This window comes from Cyprinodon tularosa, unplaced genomic scaffold (assembly GCF_016077235.1).
Source record: "Cyprinodon tularosa strain WSP-4 unplaced genomic scaffold, ASM1607723v1 ctg531, whole genome shotgun sequence".
NCBI classification, from domain to species: domain Eukaryota; kingdom Metazoa; phylum Chordata; class Actinopteri; order Cyprinodontiformes; family Cyprinodontidae; genus Cyprinodon; species Cyprinodon tularosa.
Window position 1 is genome coordinate 1,249,051 of NW_024039265.1, and position 20,269 is coordinate 1,269,319.

Genomic DNA, 20,269 nt, shown 5'->3' on the forward strand with positions numbered 1-20,269 from the left:
AAAACTCTCTTTCCCATGACAGTCATTATGTCAATATTTTAAGTAGTTCTATGCAGAGAGAAAGAAAGAAAAATCAATGCTTACTGCTAATTAAAGGTTAATAAACTTCTCTGTTACATAACAGCTTTTTTAGGTATTGTTTATGCGACACAAGATCTAAGTGTTTTAAAAGAACTCTGTAGGATTATTAAATAGATTTTATTTCAGACTCATAGTCCAGCCATTAAAAACATCAAAAGTGAAAAAAGAAATGTATTAAAACCAATCTTTTAGGAGGCAATACACAGATGCTTACTGCATTATAGTTAATGTAAGTCAACGGTAAAATTATTCTAATATGTGAATCATTTAGCCAGTGTTCTGTCAGATGAGCATACCTGGTCAGATCAGCATACCAATTGTCAAAACCCGTTTTGTTTTTTTGGGACATGATTAAAGGGATACACTCCCATTGACGTAGTTTCATACAAAACGAAAGGGATAAACGCAAATCTGATGTCTTGTGCATGCGTATTGACTATGGCTATGCTGGTCTGACGGGATTTGCTGATCTGACAGAACACCGACAGTAAGCTTCCTTAAGACCGCCAGAAAAGAGTTGACATTCACAAACAGTCCACTGGCACTTGTCCAGTTGGGCTTCTTATACGAAAATCTTAAAAAAGAAAAACCAAGTTTTCTAACGATACTGCCACCTGTGGCCAAAACGCAGAACTGCAGCACTCTTCTGCTTGTCCTTGTAGCACGCGCTCGTATTTAACAAGGTTTTTTTTTTTTTTTTTTTTTACTTTTTTCCTCTTACTTGGAGTTTAGCCATTGGTGTCTGAGTTGAGACACCAATGGCTAAACTCCGACACCAACTTGAATATAACGCTTCAATTGTTTGCTATGTTGGATCCATTTCACATGGAACTCTTTTAGATATACTTTTTATAAAATGTCTCTTTAATGAATCATTATAAGCCACCATCAATCTTTGAAGGCTTGTTTTTTTTTACAGTACTACCATCAGTGAACTACAATATGATCTAAACAAGTTCAGGTTAACTTCAGAGCAATAACCAAATTTCCTAAACTAGAACATTAGTTTCACTAAATAACATTCAAACCTGACGTTAAACGTCCTCATCATTTGATAGACAGTATTTCAGCACCTGACCAAGATATTTTACTTCATTTGAGATGTTTAGTAAGATTCCAGAAAGCTCAAAATTAGGAAAAGATGTAAATTTCCCTTATTTAATGTGACATATCAGAATTACATTATATGGTTTATTTATTGTATAAGATTTTTGTAAGAGAAGGTTTTCATTAATTGCTTATTTTTTTAATTTCACTGAGTCAAATGGCATCGCTTTGTGGCTTCACCCCAAAAAAACAGTGTTGCATCAAATTGTATTCTGCTAGAACAAAACATCGAATCTGACTTTATCGTATTTGAGAGGTGAAACCAGTCGCATAACATTGATAACTACTCATGTATCTTTAGTTTAAATCTTCATATTTGAGAGAAATTGTAGATTTTCTGTGAAACCTTCATATTTGCAAACCGTATTAAACATGACAATTTTAATCAGTTGCACAGGTTGTCAATGATACATTTCTTTTTCATTTCTCTACTGTCACTTCAAAACCTTTCTACAATAGCTTTAAATGAGTCATGGTCTGGTATTTCACAAATCTAATCCTTCTGAAATTGTATTTAAATTCATGCTTAATCCTTTTAAGAAAAAAATAAATAATTGAGCTTATACCAAATCCCTTTTCCTACTCCTTTTTTTTCTACTGATGGCACAAATGAGAATTTAACTTGTGTGAATGAATGTTTATGTTGACGTACGTTAAGCAACATTAGCAGATTTGCCATGGCTCGTTTACGTTTATTTAAGCATTTAGTTAAAACCTAATGTGTGTGACATTGCATATAGGTGAGTCCCTGATTGTTGGAATCATACTTTTTGGTTGAATGCTGATGGGAGTCTGTGTCACTACCCGATCTGTGCAGGTAGCACGATCAGCTTACAGTATTTGCACATGCACAGCCAAAATACATCTGAGCCACCAGGATCTACCTTAATGAAAAAGGACTGAAATTATTCAATTCATTTTATTTATATAGCGCCAATTCACAACACATGTAATCTCAAGGCACTTTTATGGTTCACCAGAACATACATATGATTAAAATTGTATCACTGATTACAAAAAGCGCATTAAACTATATTGTGCAAAAGGTTAACAGTAACTTTGCTGAGAGAATAAATGCACTTCCATCCAGTCTGGTTGACCCCTTCCCTACTTTCAGCACTAAATTGTTTGGCTTTTTATTAGTAAATAATTGTTGCAATTTTGGTTTGATTGTATTCCATCCTGCCTGTATAGTATATGGTGCATAATCATAATAAAAAAAAAAGAAAAAAAACAGATAAACATGCTGATGAAGATTCTCAGTCAACCAGGTCATAGTTTAACTCTTTTGGAACAGCCCCTGTTGCCTCTGAAACCGTCAAATCTGTCTCTGTGCGCGACCACGCCCCCCAAGCAGAGGTTCTGCATTCTCAAAAAAATCCTGACTACATGTCGGATGGTCGGAAACCTGCGCAGACCTCAAGTGGAGGTGTGCAGACAAAAAGCAGCTGTGATGGTCCTTGGTATGCCTTTCCGGCTTTCTGTATGGTCGTCCTTTTCTATTCGGTGCAGTGGCCATTTTTAAAAACTGAGGAGTATTAACAACAATGGATAACCACGACGAAAGGTTGATCGAGGAGGTTCGGAAGTACAACCACTTGTACAATGCCTCAGACATGTTGTTTTGGAAAATAAACACTCCCGCAGGCGCAGCCGAAGAAGTTCTCGAGACCATCCACCGAACTTCTCGCAAGTCCTCGAATAGGCTCCCCTTTCGCTTTGGCGGGAAACTGCTGTGCATCTCTAGAAAAACTGGTTTGCGACCAGACTCAAGTGACATTTGATGTGTGTGGTTGCAGAAATATAATCAGCCCTTAACAGTTAAAGACTAACAGTTAAAGCTAAAAGCTAGCTAAAATAGTTAGAAGCAATCAGAAAAATATGGCTTTGTCATTGAAAGCTCAGCAGTCATTTGTTTAAAGTATAACGATATAAACAGTTTTTTGGGGATATACTGAAGGGCACAATTAAAACATTGCTCAGTCGCAGCTGCAGTCTTGACTGTTACAGGTATAGGAAAACATTGTCGCACAATGGGCATCAATCATGGCTTATGCACAGTGATTAGTCTAGACTTTTTAGACTGGATAGTACTGAGCCTTACCAGACTGACTAACAACTAGTGAAAGTAACGTGTCGCTACTGAAGGAGGACCAAAACGGTGTTTTGAGGAGAGCATACTCTGGGCTTTAGTTAGTTCAGGCATTCCCAAGCTCGGTCCACTAGGGCCGATGTCCTGCAGCTTTTAGAGGTTTGCCTGCCTCAGCACAGCTCATTCTGATGATTGCAGTTCTGCTAACAATGGAAATCAGCTGTACTGAAGCAGGGAAACATCTTAAACATGCAGAACAATGGCCCTTTGGGATTGATTTTGGGAATACCTGATCTAATTGGACCAATACAATCTTAAGAAATAACCATGCCACTCTTACACTTCGGATTTTCCTATAAGTCAGAGGTCACTAGCTCGGTCCGGATCCAACCTGATTTAGAACATCTATAAAATTACCACATGTTGTCCAATGACAGTGTCTAACTTCACTTGCTCCGCTTCTCCTGTTTGTATGGTAAAGCCCTCCGGAGTGTCCGGCACCAGGCTACATGTGATACAAATTAGCCAATGAGCTGCTGTCAGTCTGGGTTGCTGCTACTTTTAGACACAGCAGGCAAACCTGTGGCAAGCCGGGCGATGGGAAAGAAGGAGATGATGATGAGAAAAAGAAAGCACAGAAAGTGTGGACTGCTGGAAGAACTGCAGTGAACTGGTGACAGAAAAGTGAAATGGTGCTCAAAGCTGAAGGATTCTCCACCATGAACATAATAAAAAACAAATATGGATCCAGGCTTACAAATGAGCACCTTTATATGTGCTTGAGAATGGCTTTGTCTCCATTCAAACCCAGGTTTAACGCCTCGCAGGGCAGCATAAAGCCCACTGCTCTCATTAAGCCACAAAAAAGAAAAAAAAACAACAAAACAAAACGGTCAGTTCAGGTGTTTTATAAAATATGTGTATCAGGAAATTGTACCAAACTGAACGATTGTTGTTTTCTACATAAAAAAAATACTTTGGATTTTAAAATGGAAACATTTTCAATTTTCTTTTCTATTTTCTCTTTATTTAAAAAGTCAATGTATAACATGGATGCATAAACACTTCATTTTATTTAAGTGTTAAATTCTGTTTAAAGTAACAGTTTGATGATTAAAAATGTCTCCGGACCTTTACTGGTTGATGATTTTCTTTATTTGGACCCTGCTGATTTTTAATTGGTTGCCACTGGAATAGGTTGTATCTGAAGCCAAATGTCAGCACACGTTTTTAACATGAAAATTTCAATTTGCGGATGATGACTTTTAATATTTTTTCGGAAGTAAAAAAAAATAAATAAAAACATACTTGTTTTCTTACAGAAAATGTCATAATACCCAATTACTAAAACAAAAAAAGATTTAAAAAAAATGATAGAAATCCAATATTTGATGGTTAATCTCAACTTTGTTTAAAACATGAGAATATCTTACCTGAGAGAACAGTGAATATGGCAGCAAAGGCATTGAGCTTCAGTCCGTCAATGACATTCCCAATGTGACACACTTCTAAAGACATGAGGATACCTCCGGTGGCCAGCAGCAGAATGTACAGGCACTCTGCCACGATGCACAACCACAGAACACCTACAGAGACAGGAAGTTAGTATAAAAAAAACAATAATAAAGAGAAAGAGCAAGCCCACATCCATACTGTGGGGATTAGCTGCTCAGGGTTAAGTGGATGATGGAAGGGTGATAAGCGAGAAAGCAGGAGTTAGAAAAAAAATCCCTAAACAAAGGTGAAGGTAGGGGACAGGGGAGGATACAAAGATGGATGGGGAGAAACAATGAGAGGGAAAAGGTGAATCAGTGACCTCCTTCACCCATATCATTAACCTTCACGGAGAGAAGGAAGACATACAGAGTCATATATAAGGAGAAAAAACCCATCCTGAGCTCATGTCTAGATAGAAATAAGGAGATATTAGCAGGTAAAAATAAAAATAAAGTGCTTTTGAAATACAACCATAGCCTGTTATTATAAAATCCCTTAGAGACATTTAAACAGTGAAATGAGTTCAATTATTTTCTAAAATAAATACTTTAAAAGGGGCCATATGAAAAAAGATTGAATGTGGTTCTTACAGGACAGGAATTTTGTTACTATAAACACCATAAACATCATGCACCATGCTTTTGAAATGGAATCACGCCTTAGGCTCAATACAAGTGCTTTACAACTGATTAATCTGTTATCCACACTGTAGTTTCAAATGCCAGAGAGCTCAGCTTTTGTATTCTTTGGAGGGATGTAATCTTTTAGTTGCTTAGTTACATGTTTTTAAGTTGTTTGGTAATTTTGTGAATATGTTTTGCAGAAAACTCCAGGTGGTATTTGTTCTAATTATTTCTTTGGTGAGGGGAAGTAATGAAGGTAGATGTAGCCTGCGGCGACATTGTCTCAGCAAACCTGTTATTAATATTTTAGACAATGAAGTTTAGTATGCTTTGATAATTTAGGGATAGAAATAAGTTGTTCTTGGTATATATTTATATTATCTAATGGTCACCTAGATAAATTTCTGTTTGAACATGGTCAAATGTTCTGGTACAGATAGTCATTGAAAGTGGTGATAGCTAGACAGGCTAATGTTAACACCCTTCCAGTATTAACATCACTGAGCTTGGCAAGCTAGACTGGATTACTCAGTATACATGACATATCAGTCTGGTAAAACAAATTTTCAAAGGCAGGACTACGGTAACAGTTAAAGTCGTAGGGAAGCGGCTGTTCCAACCGTTGCACTGGCGAATTCCCCCGTGTGGTGCACGACTTTACATGTGTGAAAAAAGTGAATTTGATTGGTCGTTTATCAAGAGGGCGGGATGTTGTGGTGGAAGGTTTGCAAGCACATTTGATTGCGGCCGGTTTGTCGGAACCATCTTGCTAACCAGTTAGCAACTTAGTGCTAGTAGGTTCCTAATGGGAAATTACATTGGGACCAAGTAGCACTAAATTTGTGACTAAGGCTACGTTCACACTACAGCCTGAAGTGACCCAAATCCGATAATTTGTCCCATATGCGACCTGTATCTGATGTTTTCATGGCTGTCTGAACATCACAGATCCGATTTTTTCCAGTGCAACCCAGGCCGCTTGGCTATGGGGTTCTGAATCCGATACAAATCTGATCTTTTTAAATGCGTTGCTTCAATTGCGTTGTATGACTGCAGTTCACACAGGAGATCAAATATAAGTCGCATATATTTGAAAATGTGAATGGCAACGCAAAAAAGATCGGATTTCACAAAAAAATCGGAATTGAGCAACAAGGCCTGCAGTGTGAATGTAGCCTTAGAAACGACACTGTCAAGGAATGCTATGGACAGCGGAAACATGCAAGAGGAGGAGAGGCTTGTGTTGGAGGTCGTGGATGAGCCTCCTCCGTCATATATTTTTTACTTAGAGGAGGAACGTGGGAACGAAGTTGTTGTGGAAGAGGACACCAGGGCGGCAGAAGACAGCCATACATGTTTGAGCCCTTGCCTCACAGCGCTGCCAGTTCAGTTAGCTATACGCCTGCCAAGACACAGACGTCCATCCCCGTGAACACTGGGACGGAACTCAATGCTAAAGTTAAGCATTCTTATTTCAACCGTTGCGTAAATTAGCTGCGACATATGAATTAAGATGCTATGACCAAAAAAAATTTGATTGACAGATGACCGCTGATATATGATTGGCCGAATTTAGGTGTACAGGCTGACGTATAACTAACTGGCCTGTATAAGATAATGAAAAAAAACAGCACATATTTTAAGACAGGATTTTTTTTAAATAGAAATTTTGGGACAATATGAAAAGTCTGATAAAGAGTAAATTTATATACATGTTTTAGCCAGTGAGATTTGAGATTTAAATATGATTTCCCTACAACTTTATTAAAAACTAACAGTTATGGCTAAAAGCTAGCTAAAACAGTTAGAAGCAATCACAAAAATATGGCTGTGACACTGAAAGCTAAGATGACCAGATTTTTTAAATAGAATCTGGGGACATTTCAAGCTCGTAAATACAAAGAAAGACATAATCAGAATTAAAATAGGAAAGGGGGACAGTGATGCTTTCATCCATTTTTACAGATTTATTAATATTTAAACAACAAAAATCAAGTGTAAAATCCAGGAATGACCCTGTCATATTTCCTAAGATTGATAAAATGAATCAATTGATAATGTTTATTACTGCCATCTGGTCATTCAGTCTTCTCTGTCTCCTTTCCTCTCCATTTTCTATTTGTAACTGACTTCTACCTGCTCTCTGCTTTACTCTAAATAGATTCTTCCTTTCCATTTAATCTTCTTTCTATCAGTTTTCTAATTTTCTTCCTCTTCTATCAATCTTACACTGATATTTGTTGTTTGGAGAGTGGGGCCAGCATCAGGAAGCAGGTGTAGTTTTTTTGGTGGTTCAGTTCAGTAGTGAACATCATGAATTTGGTTCAATTCCTGGTTCAACAACCATGGTTTATTATGCTTCTCTAGAACAGATTAAGTTTGAGCCATTTCTGAATCACTCAAAGCTCAAGAATAATAACATGAAAAGGATAGTGGTGCCATAATGAACTTCTTCTCACATTGTTTCACAGAAACACCTTAGTTCATCAGAACATCTTTGTGAGAGATTTCAAAGCATATTTGTTCCTTGTATATTTAAAACACAAACTAATTAGTCTGTGGCTTGTTCATGATAGATGCAAAACACTTCAAAACTGATTATAATTGTGTTTTTCAATCAAATCTTTTATAATAGGCGTAGGCAGGATTATACTCCCAAAGGTGTTACATGTTGTGTTTGAAAAATATGTGCTTACATCACTGGGATAATTTTTTACAAAGAATCGTGCACACAAACACATTTAAACCTGGACATTGACGAAACCGCTATCAACTGGACCCAATCGTTTTTACTTTGATAAATGATCTTTACATTCAAAAAACAACTTGCTCATTCTTGTGAAGGCTCTAATCTTATAGAAGTAATGTTTTTTTATCATTTGAATATTGGATGAGTTGCTTCAAGCTGCAAGTAAGCCTACATAACCTAAAGCTAGAAAAGAGAGACTGCTCTGCTTTTACTTTTGCCCATCTTGTAAATCCAACATGAAGTGGCCCATTGGTGGCAATATAAGCTGATGTCCAGACTACAGAAAAATAGATGTGTTTCAAAATCTATATGCTAAGGGTGTAGTGAAGGTATGAGTTAAAATTTCAAAAACAACAATGAGTAGGGTTACCACCTTTCATGAATAAAAGTAAGGGATGCCCACTGACCATTCCTCCCAAGTGATATTGAGGTGGTGCTCCTAGTAGAGTGTTTTTTTCCAGCTGCTTCTTTTAGAAAGCAAATTGTCCAAGTACACCTTAAAATCCTTTGTAAACGATGTGCAATTTAATTCAGTTTATTAATATATAATCACAACACATGTCAACTCAAGACACTTTACAGTTCACCAGATCAAACAGTCAAATTGGTTCAAAGTTTTCTATCAAAGGAAAACCAGTTGATCGCATCGACTCATTGACTCGAAAGCAATCCCTCACACTAAGCATGCTTGTAGCGACAGTGGAGAGGAACAACTCCCTTTTAACAGGAAGAATCCTCTAGCAGAACCAGACTCAGTGTGAGCAGCCATCTGCAGAGGCCGACTGGAGTTCAAGGAGACAGAAGCAGACATATAAGGTAATATGCAAACAAAGAATAAATTATAATAAAGTGCCCTAGGCACACAACTTCTTTATTGCAATGAACTACTTAATAATACATGTCTACTGTATAATCTAAAAAATGGCACCAGCACAAAAAGGTGGACAGTTTGTCTGAACAGTGTCATTAATAACCATTTCAATATATACTAAATATTAAATATTATCTGCACTAAATTCCCTTAAAAGCATGAAAGAGGATTCTGTAGTGGAAGATATGTCCAACAGTTGTTTGTGTATTTTTGAATTATATGCATACATACAATTCCTTCACGATAGTTCTCTACGCTGGAAATGCCTCCGCTGGTGTTATGCTGAGAAATACCTGCCCGCTAAAAATAACTCTTGCACACTAATGAGAAAACGGATCGAAATATTCTTAATGTTTTCATATTTCTTAAGAATGGATGCCCTATTATTGAGAGTTTAGTGGACAGATAAATGCCAAGAAATACTTGCTTGCCATAATACCGGTGCTCCGTTTTGTGCATTTACAGCAGTATGCTTGAAAATAACACCAGTTAAACTTTTACCAATATACACATGTTATACATCCTTAGAAAGCTAGATTCTGTGACGATCTCGGCACTGGTGCTGGCTTAATCCTCAACTCGACACACCTGCTCACTCCACCCTGCCTGCTATTATCACTAACTGGTTACACCTCTATATATACCTCATTTGGATCTGTTCCCAGTGCCAGATCGTCTCAAACCAACAGTTGAGTACCGTATTTTCACGACCATAAGGCGCACCGGACTAAAAGGCGCACTCTCAGTTATGTGTCCCATTTCTGTATTTAACACACACATAAGGCGCACCGGACTATAGGGCGCGTTTTTTATATACAGGTACATGTCCTCTACTACCTTTAAATACCTCTACTGCGTATTTAAAAATACAGCGGGGGCAAAACTGAGTATGACTGTGCTTTATTCATGTATTTATTACAAAGTATTAATCAAACCTGGCAGCTGGCCGTGAGACAGAGACATCGCAGATGACACAGCGCTGTGGTCACTCCTAAATTAACTTAAAATCCTGAAACCTGCTGACGGAATATGTTCGCTTTTATTGCCGGTATCCTGGTGCCTGCAGCTAAAATTATTTAGATGAAAAACACCTGCCAGCAGCCGCGGTGAACCCCAGGCTGCCCAGCCTACAGGCTGCTGATGAAGAGATTTCTGCTGTCAGCGCACCGCTGGTATGTGGGGGTCTGAGCGCCTCCGACAGAAATAGATAATCTGGATGAACTGACTGCAATTATTAAGTTTTCAGGTGGACTTTCTCACTTAAAAACATATTAAAACTACTTTATTCCCACTGATCACAGCAAATATAGCTGCAAGATTTAGATTATTTAGATGAAAAAACACCTGCCAGCCACCGCGATGAAGAGGAGGAGACGCGCCGGGGCTGCTGTTGAATTAAGTTTTCAGGGAGAAAAATACAGCGGGAGCAAAACTGAGTATGATTGTGCTTTATTCATGTATTTATTACAAAGTATTAATCAAACCCATCAAAGTCATCATCCTCTGTTTCTGAATAAAACAGCTGCGCTAAATCAGACATGCCAGTTTCCCCTTCTTCGCTGTCAGAGTCACTTTCCGTGCAGCGCAGCTCCTCAGAAATAATGCCGGCTTTTGCGAAAGCTTGAACAACAGAGCCAACAGACACTTTAGTCCAAGCATCTACAATCCATCCGCAAACTGTGGCGTAATCTGCCCGGCGCTGCCTTCTTATCCTGAAACTGTGGTCTCCGTCGGTCATCCATCGCTCCCACGCCGCTCGCAGCCTTACTTCGAACGGCTGCTTCACACCGATGTCGAGCGGTTGAAGTTCCTTTGTCAGACCCCCGGGATAACGGCGAGCACAGCGTTCATCTGATTCACCTTTTTTTCACATCGGCTGTGAGATGGGCACGCAGCGATGGTGATGCGTGGAAAAAACCACCTAGTCTTCTCACATACACCTGCCTCAGCCACGCATCCATCCAGCCTTTTCCATTTGCGTTAATATCATATGTCATCAGAGCGCTGTCTGTCTCGCTGGCAGCTCCCAGATCAGCTTCTCTGATTGGTTGATGCGGCGCGTCCAGCAGCAAAACTTCAATTTTTCCATCTCGAGCAGCGTTGGCGGTGCTTCAGATGCTTAAACGCTCCCGACGTGCTGCACCAAAATGCGCTGCGGGACCTTTTGCTGCACCTATATGCGCGTCAACCATTGACTTTGCATGTAAACTCGCTGCTTCTGCTGCACCTGCTGCGTCCGGTTCACACCGATGTCGAGCAGCGTTAATTTGTTTCCCCATGTTTTTCACATCAGCTGTGAGATGGGCACGCATGGAGTTACATATTAACAGCGATGGTGAGGGGTGGAAAAAAAACACCTGGTCTCCTTACATTCAGCCACTCTTTCATCATCTCCTCAATGAGGTGGTCTCAAAAGTCGCAGTTACAACACACATAAGGCGCACCGCACCATAGGGCGCACCGCACATTTTGAGGGAAAAAAAAGACGTTTAAGTGCGCCTTATAGTCGTGAAAATACGGTACCTTTCAGCATTTCAATCTTTTGCCTGCCTACTTGTTGCCTGACCTGTTTTCTGCCTTTTTTCACAGAGCCTGCCTGATCCCTTATCTGATCATGTCTGCCTGCCCTGAATCCAAACCAGGTTTGCCTCTGGACCCCTGCATCAGTTCTGCCTTGGATTGCCTGCCAGTGAGCCCCACTGGCAGGCCCACTCAGTCAGTGAGTAACCGAGTCTGCCTAACCCCTTCTGCTTCTCTGAACCTGCCAGTTAACGGACCCTGGATCGGACCTGGACCTCTCTTCTGGATTGCCCCTCTGTACCTTTGCTTGGACCCGATCACTGGAATCAGTAAACTGTCTCTGGAGCTCATCGGCCTCAGTCCTCAGCAAACCATCCGCCGCTCAATGGCCACTGCTTCCACAAGCCCCTTCCTCTTACGGACTCCTGCCCCGGACCCAACACGGAGCCAACCGCCCACTCTGAGACCCAGTAACAGGTTTGTGATCCAGCCTCACCCCTTCTCTGGTTTTCCTCTTGCTGATCACTAACCTGTTGTCTCCGCCACAGGGGATTTCCTGACTGAGAGCTGCCTGCACACTAGGGGTGTAAATAATAATCGTTTTGTATCGATGCATCGATCCGAAAGCCGACGATCCGATGCATCGACACGTCCGCAAGATATTCGATTCATGTTTTTTTTCCCTCCGGTCTATTTTTATCCATTTGCTCCTGGGCGTAATTCTCCTCCCGTGCTGCGGTGGCACTAAACCTATTTTGCCCTCCTACCGCGCTTCCTGGTTATACTCTTACAGCAGTGTGTTGCAGCAAGCTTCACACAGACATTTTTAAATTATGCTCAATATTGAAGCGTGGTCTGAGCTACACGCTGTGGGTCTAGATACGGCCGAGGCGGCGAGGAAGTGGGGGCGAGTTTAGTCCGATGACGGAGGGAAAAAAGAGCGGAGATTCAGCTGGAAAAAGGGTCCCAGCGTTCTCGCGCACCTCGCTCTTCTAGCGGGTCAAACTTCACGAGTTGTTTTCCCCAATTTCGGTCATAAAAACAAAACAAGCCGGCCTCCTGTCTGCTGCACTCTTTGCGGTCAGCTACAATCTGGGAGAGGTGCAGCGGAGCGTCTCTCAAGGGGGCGGTGACGTCGACACTCTGAAGCCTTCTTCTTCTTCTTTTTTTTAATGGCGGTTGGCAAACAACTTATAGGTGCATTACCGCCACCTTCCAGAATGGAGTATGGACCAGACAAACTATTATATTCTCCCTAAAATACCCGTTCTTCTTAGAAAATTAAAAATACTCCCAAAAACTACATCCCCAGATGACCTTTGAAACAATTCCCTTATATGTAGTTTATTTTTATTCCTGTCTAACTCTCTAAGCAACATCTCTCTTTCCTGAGTATATTTATTACATTCTAAAAAAATATGTTGGACAGTTTCTCTAGAGCCAAGGTATTGCATTGAACTCATTACACTGATATTGTGCAGTATTTTTGCAGTATTTTTGCAGTATTTTTTGATGCAACTTTTCTACTTCTGTTATTTCCTGTTGTTTCTAAAGAAAATGCATAATGATATTACAGCTTTCATTGATTTATTTCAAACTTGAAACTTTGTTTAGCCTGTAAGGTGTAAAAAAAAAAATAATAATAAAAAAAAAAAAAATAACCGATTAATCGATTAATCAAATCGAATCGTGGTGTATTCTTGAGTATCGAAAATAATCGAATCGTTGGGTCAGGAAATCAATACTGAATCGAATCGCCATGATGGATGTGATTTACACCCCTACTGCACACTCCCTGTGCCACACAGTCATTAATAAAATCCGTTGCATTCCACTGACCTGTCTGAGTTGTTTCCTGGGTCCAATTTCCTGTACGTTACAGATTCTCCACACTTCAACTGCCAAGTTCATTATACGGACAACATGAGAACCACAGCACAATTAATAACGATCTTACAGCATGTTAAATGAGAATTTCTAATATAAAGCTAAGACTTGGTGTCCAATCTTTGATTGTTTACTGTATATTCCATTTGTCTGTAAGGGTCCACGGATAAAACGTAATCCAGCATATTTGTAATAAAAACATTCCATGATGAGACACACATCAGTGTGTGAGTGTGTGTGTGAATGGCTGAATGAATGTAGTGTAAAGCCCTTTGGTCAAGTCTCCTAACTTGAATAAAGGCGCTATATAAGTACATGCCATTTACCATTTACATAAAGTCAGTTTTTACCACCAGAAAAGTTTGATCCTTATAGCTAATACTGACCGTCTTGCTAATTACCCTAGCTTCGAAAAAAGGCTTTCTTTGCTCCAGTTTACACAAAAGAGTGAACAAATAGCTCAAAAAAGGAACAAACAACCGTGGGAGTACTTCCTATGCTTCAGTGTAATGGCAGACCGCTAGCCAAACAGAGTATGCATTACGCTTGGAGCTTCCATAAATAACATCATGGCGGCATATATAGAAAGTGTTTGATTTACAAACGATTAGCCAATCCACTTTCGACAGTAGGCAAAATGGATTGTCTATATTGTCAACTAATAATTCATTTTAGATTAATCTGGACACTTAATTTCTGAGAAAAATCCTCTTTAATACCTTTAAGCAACTGAAGAGTGAGAGCTACAACGCAAGCAGCAAAAACACTTTTTAAAAAACAAAAAATTTCAAAGAAAAAAGAACATTGTTTGGTATTATGTGTTTGCTTATATCATTTTCTTTTTAGTTAACATGATTTACTCTTTAAATGACTGTTTACATTGCTAACATACTGTACAAATTAATACCTAAATGATCATAAAACCCACACAAACAATCAATCCCATCACAATACTTATAATATTATATAGCCTATCAGTCTCAGGATATGGTCAGGGTAAGAAGGGCTGAAGCTTGGTTAGTGTTTCTGTCTGCTAACTCCTATGCCATGAACAACCCGCTTTCCGTCATTGAAAGAACTCCCTATATTATCTCTCATGAGAAATGAGAATGCAATTTTTGCAGTCAGATTTTCTATGGGGTTTGTTATAAAATCAATTCAGGGATTTATTTGGTTTACTGAAATAAATCCCAAGCCAAAATTTGAAAACCATGACTTAACACAGTTAAAACACCCATCTGGAACCAAAAAACTTTAAAAACATCTGCTCATGAAATCTTACATCAAGGTTCCTTAGGACGGTGAGAGTATGGAGAATATATGAAGAGATAGACAGAGGTTGAAACCTTTTTCTATATGAATCCAAAATGCTAATATGGGACAATTTTTTTTTCAAATAAATCTCAATAAAACCTTAAAATTAAACATTAGCTTGTTTTAACAAACCATTAATTGTCATTAAAGGTTTCCTACAAATCAATCTATCCCAACCTCTTATTGATGAATCCTTCGTTCCTTCTTAGCTACATCAAGATCTCTGATCATTGCTATAGCAACAAGATTCTTCTAAATGATCTTTACAATCCTTGTGTCAAAGCAGTCTAACTGCACTGAGTTGCATGACCTTTTATCTGAAACAACATCGAGCAGGTGCCATAACATCCAGCTACACCTTTAGATTTCAGATTCCCTGCTTTATGAAGAGCTTATTCTTTTCATAATAGTTTGAGGCCACAGTGTGTAAATGCGTCTTTGTAATGTCCTGTGGGAAAAAAGGATAACTTGGAAGTGAACATTTAGCGTTCTAAAGGTTACAGTTCTAGTATCATGCCTGACACTTCAAGTTATATTGTTCGACTTAATGTGACACACCAACAGAAACCAGTGCATCATTGTGAGGTGAAGGGAAAATATCATCTGGGATACATATAAATCGTGTGGTATACAAAAGTTTCACCCCCTTTTTTTAGTCGAACACCTCTGAACTAATTCCATTGCACAGTGTGTTTAGTATCACAGAGGTTTGCTAAAGAAAAAACAAAAAAAAACCTTAAAGCCCAAACATTTAATGGCTAAGGGACACATTTGGCAGGTCAGGGAATCAAACCCTTGTAGAAGAATGATGAGACAACAAAATCATGGAAGAAATTCATGATATCCTATTAGCAATTTGGCACTGGTCATGTAGTGCACATATGGAAGGTAATGCTTAGGTCACAGCAGACTTAAACTATAATACCTCAGATCACCATGAACATGCCGTCCATACCACTACCAGAGAGCAGCAACATCAGACTGAAGGAATACTTTATATCTCAAGCAATAGAAAAATGGGTCATATTTATGGGGATAATGGATAGAGTTGAAAGAAAGACAAGCCTTAAAATATAAAAAAACAGTTTCAGTTCCACTTTTATTCATAGCTTTCTGTGTTTTCAACTTTTTGGTTTCATTTCCATTTTGTGTCAGTGAATTTTGATAGTATTTGAGTTCTTAGGTGTTGTTTGCCCTCTGCTGCCTTCTTGTGTCAGTCTCTTTTTTCCCCTAGCTCCCTTCTAGTCTCCTCTGTCCAAACCTGCTCCCAATCTGCTGATAGTCTGGTCTTTGTTCAGTCTCCCATTTTTACACCTCATGTTCAGTCACTTACTGGTTCCTTGTTGTAGTTTTGTTGCTTTGTCGTCTCTGCTCCCCGTGTCCTTGATTTTTTTTTCAGTATTGTATGTCTCTGCCTACTCATCTATGCATTTGGGTCCTCAAAAAAACTCCACACAACCTTGACAGACCTGAGTCTGGGTCAAGTTTTTACCTTACAGAAGAATGACTCTAAACATACTGCCAGAACTGGTTTGGATAAAAACGTGGGCTACTAATCTGTAGGAGCAGTCAACACAAAACAATGAAGAATCAGTGGGAGCTGATCAACAAAACATTTCAGTCATTTAAAGAAGAATCATAAGTCCTAATATCAGCCTTCACACTTGCAAAGCTGGCTGATCATATGTCATGTACACACAGTGACTTAGTCTGATTTTTACACATAATTCAAAATGTGTTGAACAATTGGTGTTACATCAAACATATCAGGAAGATATATACTTACCTCTTTCATTTGCTGGTGCCACATAAATGAAACTTCGGCATTTTTCACCTGAAAAACAATGTAAATGAGACATTTAACTGACAGGCAAAGGCAGCTTAGACATTCCTACAATATAGCTATAAATAAAACGGGGAAGTCATTGGTATTCTGGCATATCCTGCTAGATTGCTATGGGGAGAAACAGGTGGACTGTGTCATAAGGGATACACCTCTGATATGAAAACAAAAAAAGAAGAAATCTCAGAATTATCCAATTTGTCCAGAGATTTGCTTTCTGTCTCAATCCTTCCCTTTGTGGAAGTCTGTAGTAGAAGCATTGTCAAGACAAAATAAATGCTTTCCTGGTATCTAAAGTGAGAAAGGCTTTCTGTAATGTCAGATAGACAGATCCATAATCAAAGTTTCACAAATCTCTGTTGAACGGTTCTGTTTTTCAAACAATAAACTAAGAGGCCAAAAATTAGTAGTGTTTAAAGAATAGGGCTACTTTGCCCTTCATAGATCATTTTCTGTAAGAATTGTCTTCAAAGGGTTTCATTTGTTTAATGACCATTTTATCAGAAATAAATTAATTATCAAAATATCTAATTTTAAGTTTGCTTTTCCAAGTCCAGATGATTAACATGTTTTAAGCGTTTAAAATTCACTTTACATGATAAACTTGCATTTAAAAATAGTTGTTAAACCAATGTCACCAAATGTTGGACGTTTTTTCAATATTCAGTGTTTATTCCAACAGTATATATTCATATAAATTGCTCCTGACTTCTAAGAACACGCTTTTGTTCAATCTATCTGTCACAGTCTTGGTTCTGATATGTTTTCTTTTGAGTATTCAGTTTTACTTTGCTCAATACTTTCCAGTTTTCTTGGTTTAATTCTTATTTTTTTATGTTTTCTGGTTACAGTTCAGTTCTAAGGTTATTTGTTGCACTCTGTTGCCTTCTTTTGTTGGTCTCCTTTTTCCTAGCTCCTTTCTAGACTCCTGTCTTCAAACCTGCTCCCAATCACCTCATTAGTCCTCTCTTTGTACAGTCTTCCATAAATACTCTCCCTGTGCAGTTCCTCAGTGCTGTTCCTCGTCTTACTTCATCATACCTTGTCTTACTTTGTGATTGTTTTCCCCCTGATGTCTCCAAGGTTCTGGTTTGTTTTACTTTTTTCATGTTGGATTTTTGGATTCCTGCTCCAGTTGTTTGTGAACCTCTCATTAAATCTACAAAAAACTCACCTCTGGCTCCCTGTCTCAACATTTGGGTCCTCAAACCTCAACCAAACTCTGACACTATCTCTCATGTAGCTCTTTACTCCTCAGAAATCTCCTATGTATTTTTCAACAGAATTGTGAAAAAACACTAAATAAATAAATTGTTCAACTTTCAAAATCCAATTATTCACCCCCCCCCCCCCCCCCCCCCCCAGCTTTATATTGTAATTACACTGCCATAAGTACACAGCAATGAAATTAACTCTCTGCATTTAATCCATCCGTTTGGGGTGCAGTGGGCTGCCATTGCGTGGCGCCCTGGAAGCAGTGAGGGGTTAAGGGTCTTGCTCAGGGACCCAGAGTGTCAGTCCGTGGGAGGGGGGCTTCAACTCAGAATTTCTGGATTCCAAGTGCAATGCCCTGAACCACTAGACCACCACTACCTCTAATTTTTTTTTCTAATAGATTCTGTTTTCTCTTTTTTTGTGTGTGTGTGATTGTTTTCCATCAAATTGTAAATTTTTGCTTCGTTATAGACTCTTTATTACTACTTTATTATATCTTCTTTAAAATATTGCTCTATTTTGTATAATTACGGGATGATTGCTTGTAATTTAATTGATTTTGGTCGAAGTTCTATTTTGCCTGGGATCTCAGACTGTAGGTCAGCCAAAACATTTCCAACATGTTAACATCAGTCTTGAGCGTCAGGAGCGGGTTTTCTCCTCTGATTTACCAGCACGCTGCAGTTTATAAGATCGACACATCAGAACATAAAGGAGAGGTTTGTATTGAACAAAGAAAATACTCAATTTGATCACATTTAACGAAACCTAGAAGGATATGTAGTGACTAGTATTAGTCCGGTTATCAGTTTTTATACACTTCTAACACTTTCAACTTTTCTAAAATCAAAATGATTTTGGTTCCACTTAAGATCAACATGGTTTTCTTTAAGTTTGCCGCTGTGTTCCAGGATCTGTGACGCAGCGCTCTGCGCGCACAGCCCGCGCGCCATCCCCAGCTGATCCAGCCGCATCCAGACGGGCTCACCTGTCATGTTGATGTTCTGCTCGCAGGAGAACCAGATGCCGGTGTGAAACCTCCTCATCACATACTTGTCCTCCCCGGTCTCCCAGATGTATTGCACCAGACGCGTGTCGTTGATGTTGGAGCTGTTGAACATGATGCAAAACGCCTGCTTGGTGGTGACCGGACCGGTGCAGAACGGCTTCACCACCTTCCGCGTCCCCTCGCACCAGTAGCTGGTGGTGAGAGCCGACACGGCGAGCAACAGGGCCAGGAAGTTCAAGGTGAGAGCCAGGGAGGCTCTGCGCCGCCGGTCGATCCCCATGACAGTCGGAGCGCAGTTAGAGGAGTGAGGGCTCCTGGAACTTAATCCTCACCCACCTCCCACTGTGTGTGACACCGGATTCAGGCGACTTCCTCTCAAATCCTCATAATCCCGTTATTCCCGTTAACGTCCCCTCCGCTAATTAATGTCTGCTTCCATCGGATCGACCATCACATCTGCTGCTCTTCCAACGCAGTTTCTCTCATATGTATCCCACACACCCACTCCCACCTCCACACACACCCAACCTTATCTGAGCTTCAACCTTATCTGAGCTTCATGCCATTGAGAAAATGAGGAGCGGGTCTCCTGTGAACCACGACGATGCTGACTGAGAATAAAGATACCCACCCATGTGTGAATTCTGGTCTGGCACATTTGGGCAGACATCCAGGGGGTAATTAAGTTGGGGTGCAAAACCAAGGTAAAAGCGTTTCTCCTTGGCTCTACCTTTCTCATACCTCATCCAAAATAGTAAGGTTATCCTGAGCTATTTTCTATATATATGCTGCTATATGTTTAAGCTGCTGGAAGACATGGGGACCACTTTTCCAACATGTTATTATCCATAAGCGTCGTTAGACCTATTTAAGGGTGGCTTCAGTCACCCTTTCTTTGGCATTAGCCACCCTATAATTATTTTGCGATTTAAAAAAAAATATATTTTTTTTTTCTGTATTTATTTTTTCCTCATATTTTCCCAAAACAAATGCAGTAAAGCACCGAATATAGGCCATAAAGAAGACAAGTTAATCTGAACAATCATAGGCGTAACTTCCTTAAGGACTGGTGTGGACATGTCCCCACCAATATTTTGTACACGTATTTTGCTTTCGGTGCTGTGTATATCTGATTAAAACCCCATTCATGCCGCTCCTCAGAAAGAAAATAAAAAAAGTTCTCCCCGCTGCTCACCGTCCACAAACCCCGACAAAAAAAACTCAGAAAAAAGAATCTGTTGCCTCTCGCTTTCTCCCCATCACCCCCCCTCCGCCCTCTCCCCATAACATTTGAATTGAAGATATCCGCGGGTGACGGGTCGGGTTCGGTAGTCATCCTAACGGGTTCGGGCGGGTGCGGGTTGGTAAAACTCGACCCATGCAGGTCTCTAAGCTACAATACATTCAGTATCGTTGCCATAGAAACAGACAACAGCGCCAATATATCAGAATTATACTAAA

The 20,269-nt window shown here is 39.6% G+C and overlaps 1 protein-coding gene across 1 annotated transcript in view; it reads right to left on the reverse strand.

Annotated features, from left to right (window-relative positions):
* The window catches only part of LOC119796025 (germ cell-specific gene 1-like protein), a 34,918-nt gene extending 15,573 nt beyond the window's left edge, over positions 1 to 19,345 (reverse strand). The window contains exons 1-3 of the mRNA XM_038304325.1: positions 18,788 to 19,345; positions 16,528 to 16,575; positions 4,714 to 4,866 (exon numbers count right to left, since the gene is read on the reverse strand). Coding sequence (XP_038160253.1) covers positions 4,714 to 4,866; positions 16,528 to 16,575; positions 18,788 to 19,088 — 502 coding nt within the window. The 5' untranslated portion in view covers positions 19,089 to 19,345. The remainder of the gene's footprint in view (positions 1 to 4,713; positions 4,867 to 16,527; positions 16,576 to 18,787) is intronic.
* Positions 19,346 to 20,269: the final 924 nt, after the last annotated feature.